General features: G+C 42.7%; 2 protein-coding genes across 5 annotated transcripts; both read right to left on the bottom strand.

Moving 5' to 3' along the window:
* Positions 1-457: 457 nt before the first annotated feature.
* LOC122886848 (nuclear factor 7, brain-like) lies at positions 458-6,787 on the bottom strand. 4 transcript variants are annotated; one of them, XM_044219611.1, is made up of 3 exons: positions 6,515-6,787; positions 4,070-4,960; positions 458-3,775 (listed from the first exon to the last, which is right to left on the bottom strand). In XM_044219611.1, exon 3 carries the CDS (start codon positions 2,970-2,972, stop codon positions 1,515-1,517), a length of 1,458 nt encoding a protein of 485 aa, XP_044075546.1. In that variant the 5' UTR covers positions 2,973-3,775; positions 4,070-4,960; positions 6,515-6,787; the 3' UTR covers positions 458-1,514. The 4 variants fall into 4 exon arrangements, with proteins under 4 accessions (XP_044075546.1, XP_044075543.1, XP_044075544.1 ...); XM_044219608.1 differs by lacking the exon at positions 4,070-4,960; XM_044219609.1 differs by lacking the exon at positions 6,515-6,787 and having other exon boundaries at positions 4,005-6,429.
* A 727-nt stretch (positions 6,788-7,514) lies between these two features.
* Positions 7,515-11,604, bottom strand: LOC122886857 (nuclear factor 7, brain-like). The gene has a single exon (XM_044219625.1). The coding sequence runs from the start codon at positions 11,049-11,051 to the stop codon at positions 9,660-9,662; it is 1,392 nt and encodes a 463-aa protein (XP_044075560.1). The 5' UTR covers positions 11,052-11,604; the 3' UTR covers positions 7,515-9,659.
* Positions 11,605-18,633: the final 7,029 nt, after the last annotated feature.

Below are 18,633 nucleotides of genomic sequence, written 5' to 3'. Positions count from 1 at the left end.
GAAGCAGTTTAATTACAGCTACTTTAAAGGACTGTGGTACATAGCCTGTTAATAAAGACAGATTGATCATATCCAGTAAAGAAGTGCTAACTAAGGGTAAAACGTCTTTAAGCAGCCTAGTTGGAATGGGGTCTAAGAGACAGGTTGATGTCTTAGATGAATTAATCGTCGAAGTTAGTGAAGAAGGTCGATAGGAGCAAAGCAGTCAAAATATATATATCAGGTTTTACAGTTGCTTCTAAGGTTCCTGTGTTTGAAGATAAGTCGGTACCGGTTGAGGGCAGGACATGATGAATTTTTTCTCTAATAGTTAAAATTTTATCATTAAAGAAGCTCATGAAGTCGTTACTACTGAGGGCTATAGGAATACATGGCTCAATAGAGCTGTGACTCTCTGTCAGCCTGGCTACAGTGCTTTCAAAATAAAAGCATGCATTTGAAAAGAATTTAACTGAAATTTATCTTTAGAACAACAGATTTTTATTGAAAGTGCTCACATATGAAATAACAGGAACGTGTTCTCTAAGCTTTGATTCGATCCTCTCATGATCACATGACACAGTTGATGATTTGACAAAAGTTGTTAGATCAAATCACAAATAACATGCTAATCAGTGAGCTTTCGAAGTCTTGGTCGGTTGGACAGAGCAGGGCTAGCTGTTTCTACCTGCTTCCAGTCTTTATGCTAAGCTAAGCTAATGGCATCCTGACTCAAGCTCTGTATTGAACACAGACATGAGACTGATATCTGTTATTTAATATTAATCCTGTTTATGAGCTAATTTAACTTTCTAAATGTGTCTGTGTCCTAACTTTGTAAGTTAGCTAGCTAGCTAAGTTAGCTAACTGAGATACTGACAGCAGCTCAGTTAGTTCGTCCTGTTGAGCTTTTACATAAAGGTCATTTACTGACCACATGAGAAACAAGCTGAATAATAACTGAGCAGATCGGTCATAAATACAATAGTAGATCACAGGAAAGGAACTTATAATTATTAAACCTTTAGCGATGTAAGCGGTAGGTTTACTGTAGCTATGTCATTTAACCATTTCAATTATGAATTATTAAATCCAAACGTGAAAAATAAAAAGATCATTTAATTTAGATCTTAAAAAGATTAAAAATGAGTGTAAATTCTCTGAAGGTGAAACTAGAAAGAGTCTTTAACATCAAATATTCAGTGAGCCCAGCTGATGGATCCAGTTCAGCAGGTGAGTAACATCCAGCTGTTATTAACACGTAGAAACTGAACATGTGCAACACTTCCTGGGTGGAGTTCCTCGCTGTCTGTTCAGATATGGCTGTTGGTTTAAACTTTAACGAGCAGTAAATAAAGTTGAACGGCGAAAGGCCTCTCAAAGAAACACAAACTTAATTCAGTTCAGTTTTCAGTTTAGTTGTTAAAATAATCCAGCTGGATCAGCTGCTGACGCACTTGGTGTTATACTGTAAATGGCAACAACGTCACCATGACAACCAACAACATCATCAGGACGACATAGTCACATGTTCCTCAAAGAGCATCGTCGTCGTCATCATCGTCATCATAGTTCAGGTGTTCTACAGTCACAGAGACCTTCACAGGTAAAACCTTCAGTGGGCGATAATCCACAGTGCTAATGTATGGAAACAGTCTGTCAGTGAAAGTGTGTGTGAAGGTGTGTATGTGTGTGTTAGTATCAGGATCAGAGAACGACAGCTTTCCTCTGTTCCAGTCCAGATTCACTCTGATCCTCTTAGGCTTCTTCTGCACTCGGAGATCAGTGTATGGAGCTGATGGTGAGCGTGCTGAGTATTCACCTTCATCGAACTCTATTTCCCGTAATTCAGATATAAAGAACCCTATTGTCCATAATCCAGACTGTATGCCTCCCTTCCTCTGGACAGACTCTGCTGACACTCCCAGAAACCAGTCTGTACTGTCTCCAACCTCGACCTCCCAGCTGTGAGTCCCTGAGTTGAAGCCCTCCGAGCCCAGGACAGAGCCGTAATAACCAAACCTCTCTGGATTGTCAGGAAGCTGCTGTCTCTCTCCTCCTCTCACACTGGTCAGATCTTCGGACAGCATGAGTCTTAGACCAGCAGTGTTTGGGTCCAGGATCACAGGAGTGTAGGAGACCATGTGCTTCATCTTGTTCCAGATGTTGAAGGTCAGGTTGCCCAGGTGTTTGGCCTGGTCTATCAGAGCTCCTGAGGGCAGCTGTGGATCCTCCAGCAGGGGGCGCTGCTGGACTCTTTCCACTGCAGCCTTGTAGTTGAGCAGGAATGAGACGTCTTCAGCTCTCAGCTGCTCCTCTGTGGCTCTGACTGTGTCTGAAAGAGCTGCTATCTCTCTGCTCAGAGCCTCCATCTTCTCCTTCAGCATCTGACTCTTCTGCTCCTCTTCCTCCCTCAGTGCAGCCATCCTGGCCTCCTCTTCCTCCTCTAGAAACTGGTGAAGCTTCTTAAACTGCTCCTTAATCTGCCTCTCTGTGTGTCGGGCCTGGACCTTCAGGTGTTCTGCTGTTTGATCAAACTTCACTTTAACTTGTTCAGAAACCTGTAACTTCTTCTTTAAGGGCTCCAGAGTTTCATGAAGTTTCTTCTTGTGTTGTCGTGCAGCTTCATCGATGGGTCTGAATCTGTGGTCGCTGTGTTTTTCTGAATCTCTGCAGATGTGACACACTGGCTGCTGATGGTCCAGACAGAAGAGTCTGAGTTTCTCAGAGTGCAGACTGCAGAGAGCCTCTGAAGCTCTCTGACCTCTCTCCTCTCTGAACGTCTCACACAGGTTCTTTAACGCCAAATTTAAAGGAGGGAATTGCTTTGACGATCTTCTCTTACAAAGTGGACACTCTTGAGTTTCCTTCTCTGTCCACCAGTTCTGCAGACAGACTTTACAGAAGCTGTGACAACATGACAGGATGACAGGATCTTTAAAGATGTCATGGCAGACAGGACAGCAGAAATCCTCCTCTAACCTGGAAGCCATTTAGTCTCTGAGTGAAGCTGAACTCGCAGCAGGCAGACGGCTCAGACAGGAAACAGTCAGTCACTCCCTCCGTTAGTGACGTCCCTGAAAGTTACTTTCACTTTGAGTCTTTGTTCTTGTAAAACTCTTGTTCAGTTTGTGGATTCAGCTGCAGGTTGAAGTGGTCGTCCTCCAGTATTCCCAGTATTCCCTCCTGTAGCTGTCCTCTCTCAGTGGAAGTGGTGGTTTTGGTCTGAAGGTGAGTCTTGTCGTCTGTCTCTCAGTGTGTCTCGTCTCAGTGAAGCAGAAGAAGAAACTGTTTCCTGGTTTGTGTTAGGTGAGGGGCGGAGCTTCTTCAGAGCAGGAACCCGAGTGTTTAGTAGAAACACTGCATCACTTCCTGCAGTACTAACTGCTGAAACAGCTCAGTATACTCTTCAGTAAACAGTGTGTATTTCATAGCAGCAGTGATAGTTGGGGGGTTATGAATTAGTCAAAATCAAGAGTTTAAAGCAACGCACATGTAGTTGGGTTCATTGTCTGTAATTCTTCACTAATGGCCAAAGAGCTCAAACGTTTCTTACTACCTAGTCTTGTATTTATAAGTTCTGACTGTAAAATGAAATTACTAAAAAGACTTCTCCAATAGTTTATTTTAAAGTAACACATTTGAGTAAAAATGACAGTAGGATTGTGAGTGTTTATAGTAACACATAGATGTTTAAAACATCCAATAATGTGAAAATACATTTTAACATTTCAAGACATTTGACAGTTTCAGTCTCCTTGCTGTGTCGTCGGGGAGACAGTTTGGTCACTCGCTCCTGAAAAACAAAGAACAAGAAAAGACGTTAAATCACCGAAAACTCTCACTCAGACACAAATCTACATCAGTCCCTTCAAGAGAGAGTCAGGGTTCTTCGGAGACCTGAACATGACCCGTGTGGTGGTCACCCCCACTCGGGAATTTATTTTTTACTTTGAACAAAAGAGTCTAAATACTTGTTAATGAAATGATCAAATAAAGTCTAATAACATAATAATCTGTTGTACCTGCCACTTCAGAATGAATCTGCAGGACTAGTTTACAAACTGAAGCGTTAAGAAGAACAACACACCATCCAGCATTCCTTCTCCAGGGTTCATCTTGATATCTCCTACTCCGTCTATGTTTCTGTCAGTTGGATATTCCTGTCTTGAGGCATCCCACAGTAGATTCCTGAAGGTGTTGAATGGTCTGTGGTTAGGATCTGCAGATCGTATTCCTGCCATCTTAAGTAACTTCTTTGCAACCCGTTCCCCCTCTGCTCTTCCAAGGAGGATTCTCATATCTCCAACACAAAGAGTTTCTCTCATTGTGAAGCTTTCCAACATTGCAATCCAGTCTTCTGCTCCTCCAGCCAGAGGAGGCAGTTTTCCCATCAATCCATCCATATCTCTATGATCGAAAGGGACATAAGCTGCTAGGCCGTTCCCGGCCATGCGTAGGGGCATCTGTGTGTAGTTTAACTTTTTTTTTTTTTATATCTCGTAAATCATAGGTGTGTCCATGAGATGTTGGAAGACGTCTAGACTCCTGTGGCGTCGAGGTGGACTCGAGGGGAGTCAGGTGTCCTTCAAATTGGCCTGTAAGCACTCGCGCCACTCTCTGGATCGGAGTCTCCACCCATCCGTCAGGATCATGACCCATGGTTCAGAGGAACTGATTATTCACTTCCCTTCTCTCCTTGTCTTGTTCATTATCGCTGTCAGGGTCCCGTTCTCGGAGTCCTTCGCTCTCCAACTCCTCCAAGTAATGCTGACAGTTTAGTCTCATTGATTCTTCCTTTGTTAGTCCTCCTTCCCCTTGCTTTCCATAGGGCACTTGCGGTTCATCCATCAGGGGAGTTCTGGTGTCCCTGAGTGGGTGGAGGCTACACTCCCTTTCCCTGGAACCTCAGTTCTTATTGATGTTCCTCTGGAGGCTGCAGGCGAAGGTGAAGCTGAAGCAGGTACAGTGAGGCTTGCTCCTGGAGGCACAGATGTAGAGCAGGTGTTCTGGTTAGAGAGAATTCTGCCACAGCAGATGTCAATACTTCAAGGAGTGTTCCATAAGCTTAGCCTGTGATCCTATGGCTCCGGTTGCTTCCTTGTGGAAGGCGGCATTCAATGCATCTTCTGGTGTCTCCATTTCCAATTGACCTCCCTTCACGAGCACCACCGGAGCTTGCACTGGTATGGGGGATGGTTCCTCGGGGGAAGGAGGAGTGCGGTATGGAGGGGGAGGTCCTATTCCCTGGAGGGAGAGGTACAGTTGGCTGGGCGGACCCCCCTTCTCTGGAGGAGCGGTTGGTGAAATGGACAGCATGGTTGCTGTTGCTGTTGTTGTTGTTTAGGCAGCAACTGACCCCTCCTTTCCATTTGTCTTGCCTGCTGCCGTCATTATTTCGCAAATGGCTGTGGTGGTCGCATCTCTGTCTCTGGCCTTCTCCAGTCTCCTATATGCCATTCCCCATTTATGGCTTCCTGCCGTCTCCCAATCACAAAGGGCTTCTCTATGACTTGCAGCTGTGTCAGTCACCATGCACATGATCACTTGAGGGTGGGCAGCTCAGCTTCCTGGTTGCTGGTGAGGAGACCATGTCTCTCCCATTTCTCCCACAACTTTTCCACTGCTTTCTTTGTCTGTCCCTTGTCTTTTTCACCTACTTTTTCCTCTAGCTTTTGTATCACATGTGCCTTTAACTGGCCCAAATTCATAGGCTGATCTCTCATTATGCTTGTACAGATACACCTTCAGGTGTCCTTTCAATATTTTTCAAATAGATAATACAACCCAAACCAATGTAGCTCAAGAATTAAACCATAAACCACAAAATCCACAACTTTCCTAACCCTGTTAGTGTCCTCTCATGTGCAGCTACACGTTCTTCTAATGTCAACACAGCAGGAGGAGGCTACGGCGTGATCGGTTCTTCACTTACTAATGTTAGCGAGATGTCTTCATAAGACAGGTTGGCAATCTACCCAGGGAGTGTGATATGTCTCCCCAGTCACTCATGTCCACGAGACCATCCCGCCATTGTTGCTCATGCAACCCAAAATTTTCCGTCATAGGGCAAATTCAACCCCACATAAAACAACCGCAATGTGAATACCAGTACACAAAAGCAACTTACCTAAAAATACATTAGAAAATCAGTTTGTTTTATAGACAGAGTGCTTCACTCCCACTCATGTCTCTTCCTTTTGCTCTAAAAATACTTTCACTTTTGTCAAGTGCACCTTTAAATAAAAAAAATCTAAATTTTGGTTTATCAGTTTGTATGGACTTCACCCGAGTAACTGACCCAATCAGTAAGGCTCTGTTTGAGTTAACACCGCTAGGTTTCCACAGACAAACAGTTTCGTTAACACCGCTAGGTTTCCACTGTTTGTTGTCTTAATGAGACATCAACATTTCATTTTCACATATGCTCTTTGACACAGTATTTCTTCTCTCTTTTAGGGATTCTACCCTTAGGGACTTTAACCCTTAAATATATTTCTTAGTTTTGATTCTCCAATTTCAGTACACTGCTTACCTTTTCTTTGAGGGATCCCGGTGAGTGACGAGGACTCCAGAAACACAGAGCCGGTCCCGCCGGAAAAAACCTCAGCAGTGGACGGCATTGAATTTTCTCCTTTTCTTCCTCAGCAAATCATGTCGGGGTCACGAATTTTGTCAGCACGTTTGTTTATTTGCAAAAGAAAAGTCTGGAGAGAAGCTATTTCTTAATTTGGCATTTATTAAAACATTGGAGGATCAAAACATATCTTGTACAAAGATCTTTTCTATTCAGAAAACCACCGTCAGCAAGCTGTTAGTCTGTAATCAACATCCTAAAAAAGAATCCTCTCCTTAGCATTACACAGAGTTTTAAATGAGAATGTGCAACTATCTGATAGGTTTCTACAGAGGTGGGGAGGAGCTGTGGTTTAGGCTTAGCTCTCCCTTCGTGTGGAGACAGCGCCCTCGGGGAGGAATCCTACACTTCCTCTGTTTGTAAGTTGCTAAAGTCTCTGCTTCGTTCCCCACAACTGCTACTTCTCCTCTCATGGCCATAACAATACATACTCTCCTCAGTACATGATGTTCTTTCTGAGATCCCTGTTTCAGAATCAGAAATATTTAATTGATCCCCGAAGGGAAACTCTTTTGTTACAGCTGCTCACCGTCACGTTAGTGCACACAGGAATAGAAGTACTAAGCAAAAAATATAATACACTATAATACAGGTCAGATAAATTAAGTACCAAGTGGGTATAAGTATAAAATTAAAACAAGTGTAAAGTACAAGTGGAAGCCTGTTTGCAACAGCTAATCAACTTTTCCCTGCAGTCAGCAAGTCTGCAGGACAACACTTTGAATTGTTAAGCCTCATGCCTTGCGTGTGTGTATGTGTACAAAAGTTTCAACATGGTATTAATATAATAGGCAAGCAATCTTTGTTTAAGTTTTTGATTATCACATAGCCCAATATCACAAATCACAAATTTGCCTCAAGGGGCAAATAACATGCAAATCAGTGAGCTTTCGAGGTCTTGGTCGGAGATTTTTTTTTATTTACTGGCTGAATAATAATCAGCCTGGACAGACTGAAGGTTCAGTTAGCATGATAGCTTACAGGTGAGCTAAATTAGCCTGTTTAAATTCATATAGTATCATCTTAGCTAGTTAGTGTCGAGGTCAGAAAAACCTCTCTCCGAGTTGGTTGATGAGAAGGGATCCACACGAGACCTACAATTGTCTTTTAACTAGTATTTATATCCTCACAATTATTACAAACATTACAAACAATCTAACAATACAGACAAATACAGATATATCTGGAGACACATCACAGAGACCTCTCCAGGCGATCTCCCAGCTATGTCTCAAGCAGCAATACAAAAGTAGTTGGTTATATGTCCTGAGCTCCTCTTGGTACACAATGCTATGTAAATGCCTAAGTTCACACTTCCCATTCCTCTTGATCTTCACAGGCCGCTGCATTCCATTCTCAGGTGTGATCAGAGCGGCTGGTCAGTAAGGAAATGCGAGTTACCCCCATGCATTGATCAAGCAACTCATCTCAACAGGGTGCCGACTCCGGCCTGCCAACACATGTGCATACATTCCTTCCCACTCTTTGTCAACCCCAATCACCTCTGTATGTCACCATGGGATTATCATATCCACTGTACCTTCCCCCACTTTCTTGTATCTAACTGTTAATTAGATTGCAGTCTATGGTGCAGAACAGCTGCTGACCTGAGATGTTACATTAGTTAGACTTGTACAGAGGCAAACATCTTACATACAAGGTGTACGTAGCACAAACTATCAATCCTACTAACACAGCCCAAGTTTTCATATTTGACATTAGCTAAACTAGTTAGCTAGTGTCTATTAATGGTAGACATACAGCAGCTAAACTGTTATCTAATATTAATCCTGTTTATGAGCTAATTTAACTTTCTAAATGTGTCTGTGTCCTAACTTTGTAAGTTAGCTAGCTAGCTAAGTTAGCTAGCCGAGATACTGACAGCAGCTCAGTTAGTTCGTCCTGTTGAGCTTTTACATAAAGGTCATTTACTGACCACATGAGAAACAAGCTGAATAATAACTGAGCAGATCGGTCATAAAAACAACAGTAGATAACAGGAAAGGAACTTATAATTATTGAACCTTTAGCGATGTAAGCGGTAGGTTTACTGTAGCTACGTCATTTAACCATTTCATCTAATAATCTCGTTGTTCCACAGATTTCTGTTCAAATGACTCATTCTGAGCTGTAATGAAACACTTTTGTATCCTGTCGCCATATTGTGACAGACTATCGATAAAATATTTACATTAATATTGTGATGATGAATGATTTCAACCATATTGCTCAAGTCGACACACAAGATAACACATGTAAGAGAATAAAAGATATAAATGACAGACTTTTACTTAATCTACTTCCTACAGTCACTTAATACATTGAGAATCGTTTATATAGCTTTTAAGTTGATTCATTCTGCATTTCAGTTATGAATTAATAAAACTAAACGTGAAAAATAAAAAGATCATTTAATTTAGATCTTAAAAAGATTAAAAATGAGTGTAAATTCTCTGAAGGTGAAACTAGAAAGAGTCTTTAACATCAAATATTCAGTGAGCCCAGCTGATGGATCCAGTTCAGCAGGTGAGTAACATCCAGCTGTGATTAACACGTAGAAACTGAACATGTGCAACACTTCCTGGGTGCAGTTCCTCGCTGTCTGTTCAGATATGGCTGTTGGTTTAAACTTTAACGAGCAGTAAATAAAGTTGAACGGTGAAAGGCCTCTCAAAGAAACACAAACTTAATTCAGTTCAGTTTTCTGTTTAGTTGTTAAAATAATCCAGCTGGATCAGCTGCTGACACACCACCTGAGTCAGCAACTCGGTGGTTTTAGGATTCCCAGCAAAGTCCGATGATCTGTGTTCGTCCGTTTCTTCGTCTCTTGTTTGAACAGCTTTGATTTGCTCTCAATGAAACGTTTCTGCGCTCTGAGACTTCTACTGAAGAGAGATGACAGCAAGTGCTTTTTGTCCCAGATGTTTTCTCGTTATTTGGTGTTATACTGTAAATGTCAACAACGTCACCATGACAACCAACAACATCATCAGGACGACATAGTCACATGTTCCTCAAAGAGCATCGTCGTCATCATCATTATCTAGTTCAGGTGTTCTACAGTCACAGAGACCTTCACAGGTAAAACCCTCAGTGGGAGATAATCCCAAGTGTAAATGTATGGAAACAGTCTGTCAGTGAAAGTGTGTGTGAAGGTGTGTATGTGTGTGTTAGTATCAGGATCAGAGAACGACAGCTTTCTTCTGTTCCAGTCCAGATTCACTCTGATCCTCTTAGGCTTCTTCTTGACTCGGAGATCAGTGGATGGAGCTGGTGGTGAGCATGCTGAGTATTTACCTGTAAAGAACCATATTGTCCAGAATCCAGACAGTTTGAGTCCCTTCCTCTGGACAGACTCTGCTGACACACCCAGTTCCCAGCCTGTACTGTCTCCAACCTCGACCTCCCAGCTGTGAGTCCCTGAGTTGAAGCCCTCAGAGCCCAGGACAGAGCAGGAACCCAACCTCTCTGGATTGTCAGGAAGCTGCTGCTCTTCTCCTCGTCTCACACTGGTCAGATCTTCAGACAGGATGAGTCTTAGACCAGCAGTGTTTGGGTCCAGGATCACAGGAGTGTAGGAGACCATGTCCTTCATCTTGTTCCAGATGTTGAAGGTCAGGTTGCCCAGGTGTTTGGCCTGGTCTATCAGAGCTCCTGAGGGCAGCTGTGGATCCTCCAGCAGGGGGCGCTGCTGGACTCTTTCCACTGCAGCCTTGTAGTTGAGCAGGAATGAGACGTCTTCAGCTCTCAGCTGCTCCTCTGTGGCTCTGACTGTGTCTGAAAGAGCTGCTATCTCTCTGCTCAGAGCCTCCATCTTCTCCTTCAGCATCTGACTCTTCTGCTCCTCTTCCTCCCTCAGTGCAGCCATCCTGGCCTCCTCTTCCTCCTCTAGAAACTGGTGAAGCTTCTTAAACTGCTCCTTAATCTGCCTCTCCGTGTGTCGGGCCTGGACCTTCAGGTGTTCTGCTGTTTGACCAAACTTCACTTTAACTTGTTCAGAAACCTGTAACTTCTTCTTTAAGGGCTCCAGAGTTTCCTGAAGTTCCTTCTTGTGTTGTCGTGCAGCTTCATCGATGGGTCTGAATCTGTGGTTTCTGTGTTTTTCTGAATCTCTGCAGATGTGACACACTGGCTGCTGATGGTCCAGACAGAAGAGTTTGAGTTTCTCAGAGTGCAGACTGCAGAGAGCCTCTGAAGCTCTCTGATCTCTCTCCTCTCTGAACGTCTCACACAGGTTCTTTAACATAAAATTTAAAGGAGGGAATTCCTTTGAATGTCTTCTCTTACAAAGTGGACACTCTTGAGTTTCCTTCTCTGTCCACCAGCTCTGCAGACAGACTTTACAGAAGCTGTGGCAACATGACAGGATGACAGGATCTTTAAAGATGTCATGGCAGACAGGACAGCAGAGATCCTCCTCTAACCTGGAAGCCATTTAGTCTCTGAGTGAAGCTGAACTCGCAGCAGGCAGACGGCTCAGACAGGAAACAGTCAGTCACTCCCTCCGTTAGTGACGTCCCTGAAAGTTACTTTCACTTTGAGTCTTTGTTCTTGTAAAACTCTTGTTCAGTTTGTGGATTCAGCTGCAGGTTGAAGTGGTCATACTCCAGTGTTCCCAGTATTCCCAGTATTCCCTCCTGTAGCTGTCCTCTCTCAGTGGAAGTGGTGTTTTTGGTCTGAACATGAGTCTTGTCGTTTGTCTCTCAGTATTTCTCGTCTCAGTGAAGCAGAAGAAGAAACTGTTTCCTGGTTTGTGTCACATGAGAGGCATCACTTCCTGGAGTACTAACTGCTGAAACAGCTCAGTATACTCTTCAGTAAACACTGTATTTCATAGCAGCAGTGACAGTTGGGGGGTTATGAGTTAGTCAAAATAGAGAGTTTAAAGCAACGAACATGTAGTTGGGTTCATTGTCTATAATTCTTCACTAATGGCCAAAGAGCTCAAACGTTTCTTACTACCTAGTCTTGTATTTATAAGTTCTGACTGTAAAATGAAATAAAATGAAATTACTAAAAAGACTTCTCCAATAGTTTATTTATTTTAAAGTAACACATTTGAGTAAAAATGACAGTAGGATTGTGAGTGTTTATAGTAACACATAGATGTTTAAAACATCCAATAATGTGAAAATACATTTTAACATTTCAAGAAATTTGACAGTTTCAGTCTCGGGGTTCATTGTAGTGGAAATAAAATGTATATTAAAAGACATAAAAATGCTCATTTCCAATTTCAAATGTTGGCAGTTTTATATGAATTATTACCCCATTTTCTGATTGGCTGACAGGTGATCTATGATCCAGTAATCTATGTGAGGGATTAGCAAAACTCATTTATTTTTTCATTAACTTTATTATAGAGATTTTTCCTCGTCTTTGATTTTCTTTGTGAATTACAGGATCATTGTAACTTTTCAGGCCTCTAAAAAGGATTTAAACAACAGATGTGAACAAAACTCACTGGTCACAAATAGTCATCTCTTTGTTATAAAGCGTCTCGAGACAAAATTTGGAGCCACTGATTTTTTTTCTGCTTTTAATTCAGGTTTCTGTTCAGCTGATGTTCTAATATTTGTACCTTTTAAATTAGTCACCTCTTATAAAAGACTTGATAAAAGTTCTTCGGTTGCTTCTTGTTTTTGTTGTTCATCGTGCTCAGATGGAATAAATTCCATGTTTAACACTTCAATTAAAAAACGATAAAGCAGCTGCTTTGTTTAGTAAAGTATTTAGTTACTGAAGACAGAGTGCGATTCTATTTCAACTGTAGAAGTCCAAAACCTGAAAACAAAATCTTTAATCTGTGCACATAAACCACTAAAATGTAAACATTTAATTTAACTGGCTGAATTATATTTCAGGTACTCCTTTAATTGTACCTTAACTTTTCAGGGATTCAGCTCAAATCTGCAGAGAGAGAGAGAGGTTTGGGGGGAGAGGGAAGCACAATGAAAATACCACCTAGAATTTTTCAAATAGTAATAATGCAGTTGTAGTGGTAACATTAATATTAATAATAATAGGAATGACAGCTATAGGAATAATAATGTCAGCATCAGTAACAGAGCCAATAACAACAACTGTAGCAGCAGGTGTCGAGTAGGAACACAGGGGCAGCAGGTGGCCCACAACCACAGATCCAGACTCTGCAGGAACACGGGGGCAGCAGGTGGCCCACAACCACAGATCCAGACTCTGCAGCTCCAGAGGCAGAAATACCTGCTGAAAGCGACAGAAGGAGAGAGGAGAGAAACAAGAAAGCACAGAACTACGGGAGAGAGATGTGCAGATGTGACATTAAGGTTATTCTCGCTCTAGCTAACGGTAACCTAACGGTCACAGATGCTAGCTAAACCCACCGGCTATTTTACGGCCATGCTAACACGCTATGCTAACTGAACATAACTTACAGTAAGTGAAAAATAAAGAGTTGCATATGGGGGTTGGGTTTGTTTTAGCTGAAACTGTCACTTTCAGCCAAAGTATGTGGCTGACAGCGTATCTTATCGTTAGCTTAGCCACCGTTAGCTTAACCACCCTTAACCGCACATTTTTCAAATGTCCCGCTCTCTCTGCGCCCACTGCGCATGCCCCTTTCACCACGCTGTAATTGAATGCATGTATTAATTCAGGGTTGTTTGGCCAGGGATACTAATGACAGTGAGGACATTTACAGCCAGTTAATATATTTACTTTTTATAATATTGTTTGTTTGTTTCTTCTACCAAATACATCTGGACAGCGTGTAATTACACTGTTCTGCTTTAGGAAGATATAAGCTGCATCACAGGTTACCTGGAATGTTTTATATATTATTATATATATGTATTTTATATGTTGTCCTACAGCATCTCGTACCGTATTTGTGGAAAGGGCTGCTGGTACGTTGTGTCTGTGAACTCGTTGCTGTTATCTTTAATATTTTCAAATCAGAATCAGAAATGCTTTATTGATCCCCGAGGGGAAACTCTTTCGTCACGTCAGCGCACACAGGAAGAGAAGCACTAAGCAAAAATATAATACACTATAATGCAGGTCAGATAAATTAAGTACAAAGTGGGTATAAGTAGGCTATAAAGTATAAAATAAGTGTAATAGTGCAATAATGAGTTCTGTCACGTTAAGTGCAGCTTATTAAGATGATTATGAGATGGTGGATCTTGCACAGCAGTAATAGAAGTATGAATAAATATCAATAAATTAAACTGAAACAGAATATTGCACAATATGTCAAGTATTGCAGAGATGTAATGATCAATGTCCAGTTTAGTGACTTCGGGTCATACAGACTGACACTTAGAGGGAGGAGTTAAAGAGTCTGATGGCCACAGGCAGGAATGACTTCCTGTGGCGTTCTGTGGTGCATTGTGGGGGGATGAGTCTTAGGACTGATGATGAGGATATGGAGGCGAGTGTGTGCGTCAAGTGTCGTGTTCACTGCTGCCATTTTACACACAAACTATAAAACAGCTACAGTCGCACTCAGTGACAAATGTTAGAAGATGTTAAACTGCTGAGACACGAGAGCGTCACGGCTCACTGCAAGTGAAGTGGTGTGAATGTTTATGATAACGTGGATCTATAATTAATGTTTGATACTGAGTGAAATCAAACGTGTGAGAGGCTTTAATTCTCCACCTCGCCGTCTCCAAAGTGCGTACGCACGGGTCACAGTTCACGTGCAGGTGCGCACGTTCTCCGTCAGCTTTGTTTCTCTAGATCACAGCTTATGCATGGGAAGTGGCGTGCGCCTCTCTCAGGCCCCGCTTTGTGCATCCGCAACGGTTATACGTGAGGCCCCTGGTCTGTAGAAAGACCGCATGGCGACTAAACGTAGCGATGGGTCTTTGGAACAGGAGCCAGGGATCTGCGGGCCTCAGTCAGACGGATCTCAGAGCTGTGACGAAGACGAACTGATCGGTTGTTCACTCGGAGATCAGGTTTGCTGAACGAGGACACCGTCTCTGTCTCCAGCTTTACTTCCTGGAGACGTGAACGCAGCAACAACCGTCGTCTTCGAATCGACTCAGACGCGTGATCACAGCCAGCTTCGGGCTCATGCGATTGGCTGACTGCTCCGTCCTGAAGCCCGTCACCATCCTCCTCCTCACAGCTTCACTGAGATGGTCGGACGTCTACGGGAAATACTGGATCTTTGCTTTGATGCTAACTGTGTTTAGTACAATACTGCTGAAACACGAATAACAACCCACAGAAACGGATTTAAGATTCGACTCAAAGATGCCAAATGTGAACAAAAGACATGTACAACATTTCTTTTAGGACTAGTGGAGTCACGGTACGAGATCAGCCTCGCGTCTGCAGTTTAGTCATCATTCATCTCTGACACTTACTTTGAGCCGCTCAGTTCGGGTGCGTGTACAGCCTGTAACAGGGGTGTCACAGGTTCAAGTCCAGACGGCCGCCTTGTTAGTACGTCATTCCCTTTGTTTCCTGTCACTCTCCGATGTCGGCTGTCTACGTTTGATGGTTTTCTGCCTCTTTTTGTCCGCAGAGACGTGCTGCCGTGGATGTTTGAGAATCTGAGCTCAAAGGTCCACTTACTAATGATTCAGCGCTTTCAGCTGCCAGCTCTGAATCATTGACCAGTAGACTTCACTGGTTCAAGGAGCATCTGGTGGATCATAACAGCTGATCTGACGAAGAGCCAGACAACATACTTTGAGGGCCAATATGAGAAAATGAATTACACGTCTGATCTGAAGTAGTCTTTCAGGTTTTGAATAGTTGCAAATGTTTCCAGTGACTTCAGCGTGAGCTCAAAGATGTGTGAAAAGGTGTGTTGCTACAGAGCGAGCCAGACTCAGATCTTCTCTCAGGTTACAGTCTCTTCCTTTGTGTGTGAGGGTCCAGGTTCCTTACTGAAGTCTGGAGGTCTGTCTGTAGACCGCTCACTCTTCATGGACAGACAGCTGCATCCTGGAGCTGCTGGTCTGCAGTTAGTCTGAGAGGTAAACCAGGAACACTGACTGAGAGCTCAGGAACATTCAAGACAAACAAGGAGAACAGGAAGTGACACAAAACCTCGCTCTCGCTCTTCTTCTCTCTCTCTCTCTCTCTCGTTAGGTCACGTCGTCGACATTTTATTGCACAAATGTTACACATTATTCTTTTAACATAAGTGATGTTAAGTTTATTTCCATTCTTATACTTTAATTCAATTCAACACCCTGGTTTCTGCAGTTAATACATATATACATCTCATATCATCTGATAATCAAATACATAAAAACAAAAATCTAAAATATAATCCAGCACTAATTAGAGTGATACCTAAACTTACTAACTCTGAACCTGCAGTCTGATATCAGCCTCCAACATATTTAGAAATACTGCAGTTCTCCACTATACCACATGGTGGCGCTGCAACACAAAGCGCCAATTCATAACAGAAGTTATGTCATTGCACTTGTCCTATAGAGCAGGTCTAGACCAAACTCTTTATAATATTAATTACAGAGACCCAACAAACCCCACCATGAGAAAGAGGTTTTGGGGGGAGAGGGAGGCACAATGCAAATACCACCTAGCATTTTTAAAATAGTAATAATGTAATGGTAGTGGTAATATTAATAAATTAATAATAATAGGAATGACAGCTAAATGAAGAATAATGTCAGCATTAGTAATAGAGCCAATAACAACAACTGTAGCAGCAGTTGTCGAGCAGGAACACGGGGCAGCAGGTGGCCCACAACCACAGATCCAGACTCTGCAGGAACACGGGGGCAGCAGGTGGCCCACAACCACAGATCCGGACTCTGCAGGAACACGGGGGCAGCAGGTGGCCCACAACCACAGATCCAGACTCTGCAGGAACACAGGGGCAGCAGGTGGCCCACAACCACAGATCCAGACTCTGCAGGAACACGGGGGCAGCAGGTGGTCCACAACCACAGATCCAGACTCTGCAGGAACACAGGGGCAGCAGGTGGCCCACAACCACAGATCCAGACTCTGCAGCTCCGGAGGCAGAAATACCTGCTGAGAGCGACAGAAGGAGAGAGGAGAGAAACGAGAAAGCACAGAACTACGGGAGAGAGAAGATGTTGAGTTAGTAACATGCAGTAATGGGATAAAAATGCATACAGACGGAGAGGGAGAGAGGAAAGAGGTGAAGTCTCCTGGCAGTCTAGGCCTATAGCAGCATAACTAAGGGATGGTTCAGGACTCACCCAAGCCGGCCCTAATTATATGCTTTATCAAAGAGGAAAGTCTTAAGCCTACTCTTAAATGTGGAGATGGTGTCTGCCTCCCGAACCCAAACTGGGACCTGGTTCCACAGGAGAGGAGCTTGATAACTGAATGCTCTGGCTCCCATTCTACTTTTGGAGACTCTAGGAACCACAAGTAACCCTGCATCCTGGGAGTGCAGTGTCCTAGTCGGGTAATAAGGTATTATGAGATCTTTAAGATACGATGGTGCCTGACCATTAAGAGCTTTGTAGGTGAGGAGAAGGATTTTAAATTCTATTCTGGATTTTACAGGGAGCCAGTGCAGAGAAGCTAATATTGGAGAGATATGATCTCTTTTCCTAGTTCTTGTCAGTACACGTGCAGTAGCATTCTGGATCAACTGGAGAGTCTTAAGGGACTTATTCGGACAGGCGGATAATAAGGAATTACAATAGTCCAACCTAGAAGTAACAAATGCATGGACTAGTTTTTCGGCATCATTTTGAGACAGGAAGTGCCTCATTTTTGCAATATTATGTAGTGAAAGAAGGCAGTCCTGGAAGTTTGTTTCATGTGGGAGTTAAAGGATAAATCCTGATCAAAGATAACTCAGAGGTTCCTTACGGTGGTGCTGGAGGCCAGGGCAATACCATCTAGAGTAACTATATCTTTAGATAATGTGTCTCGGAGGTGTTTGGGGCCAAGTACCATAACTTCAGTTTTGTCAGAGTTTAACATCAGAAAATTGCAGGTCATCCAGGTCATTATGTCCTTAAGGCATGCTTGAAGTTTAGTTAACTGGTTAGTTTCATCTGGCTTGATCGATAGATATAATTGGGTATCATCTGCATAACAATGGAAGTTTATGGAGTGCTTCCTAATAATACTGCCTAGAGGAAGCATATATAAAGTGAATAGAATCGGTCCAAGCACAGAACCTTGTGGAACTCCGTGACTACCTTTGGCTCACCGTTAACATGTACAAACTGAGATCGATCTGATAGATAGGGTTTAAACCAGCTTAGTGTGGCTCCTTTAATGCCAATTACATGTTCCAGTCTCTGTAATAGGATGTGATGGTCAATGGTGTCGAATGCAGCGCTAAGATCTAACAAGACAAGTAAAGAGACAAGTCCATTGTCTGATGCAATTAAAAGGTAATTTGTAATTGTCACCAGTGCTGTCTCTGTGCTATGATGCACTCTAAACCCTGACTGAAAATATTCAAATAAACTATTGTTATTTAGAAAGTCACAAGACTGATTGGCGACAGCTTTCTCAAGGGTCTTAGAAAGAAAGGGAAGGTTAGATATAGGTCTATAGTTGGCTGAAACCCCTGGATCAAGAGTGGGCTTTTTAAGAAGCAGTTTAATTACAGCTACTTTAAAGGATTGTGGTACATCGCCTGTTAATAAAGACAGATTGATCATATCCAGTAAAGAAGTGCTAACTAAGGGTAAAACGTCTTTAAGCAGCCTAGTTGGAATGGGGTCTAAGAGACAGGTTGATGTCTTAGATGAATTAATCGTCGAAGTTAGTGAAGAAGGTCGATAGGAGCAAAGCAGTCAAAATATATATATCAGGTTTTACAGTTGCTTCTAAGGTTCCTGTGTTTGAAGATAAGTCGGTACCGGTTGAGGGCAGGACGTGATGAATTTTTTCTCTAATAGTTAAAATTTTATCATTAAAGAAGCTCATGAAGTCGTTACTACTGAGGGCTATAGGAATACATGGCTCAATAGAGCTGTGACTCTCTGTCAGCCTGGCTACAGTGCTTTCAAAATAAAAGCATGCATTTGAAAAGAATTTAACTGAAA

Source organism: Siniperca chuatsi, linkage group LG13 (genome assembly GCF_020085105.1).
Source record: "Siniperca chuatsi isolate FFG_IHB_CAS linkage group LG13, ASM2008510v1, whole genome shotgun sequence".
In the NCBI taxonomy this organism is placed as follows: domain Eukaryota; kingdom Metazoa; phylum Chordata; class Actinopteri; order Centrarchiformes; family Sinipercidae; genus Siniperca; species Siniperca chuatsi.
This window is presented reverse-complemented; position numbering and strand designations above follow the sequence as displayed.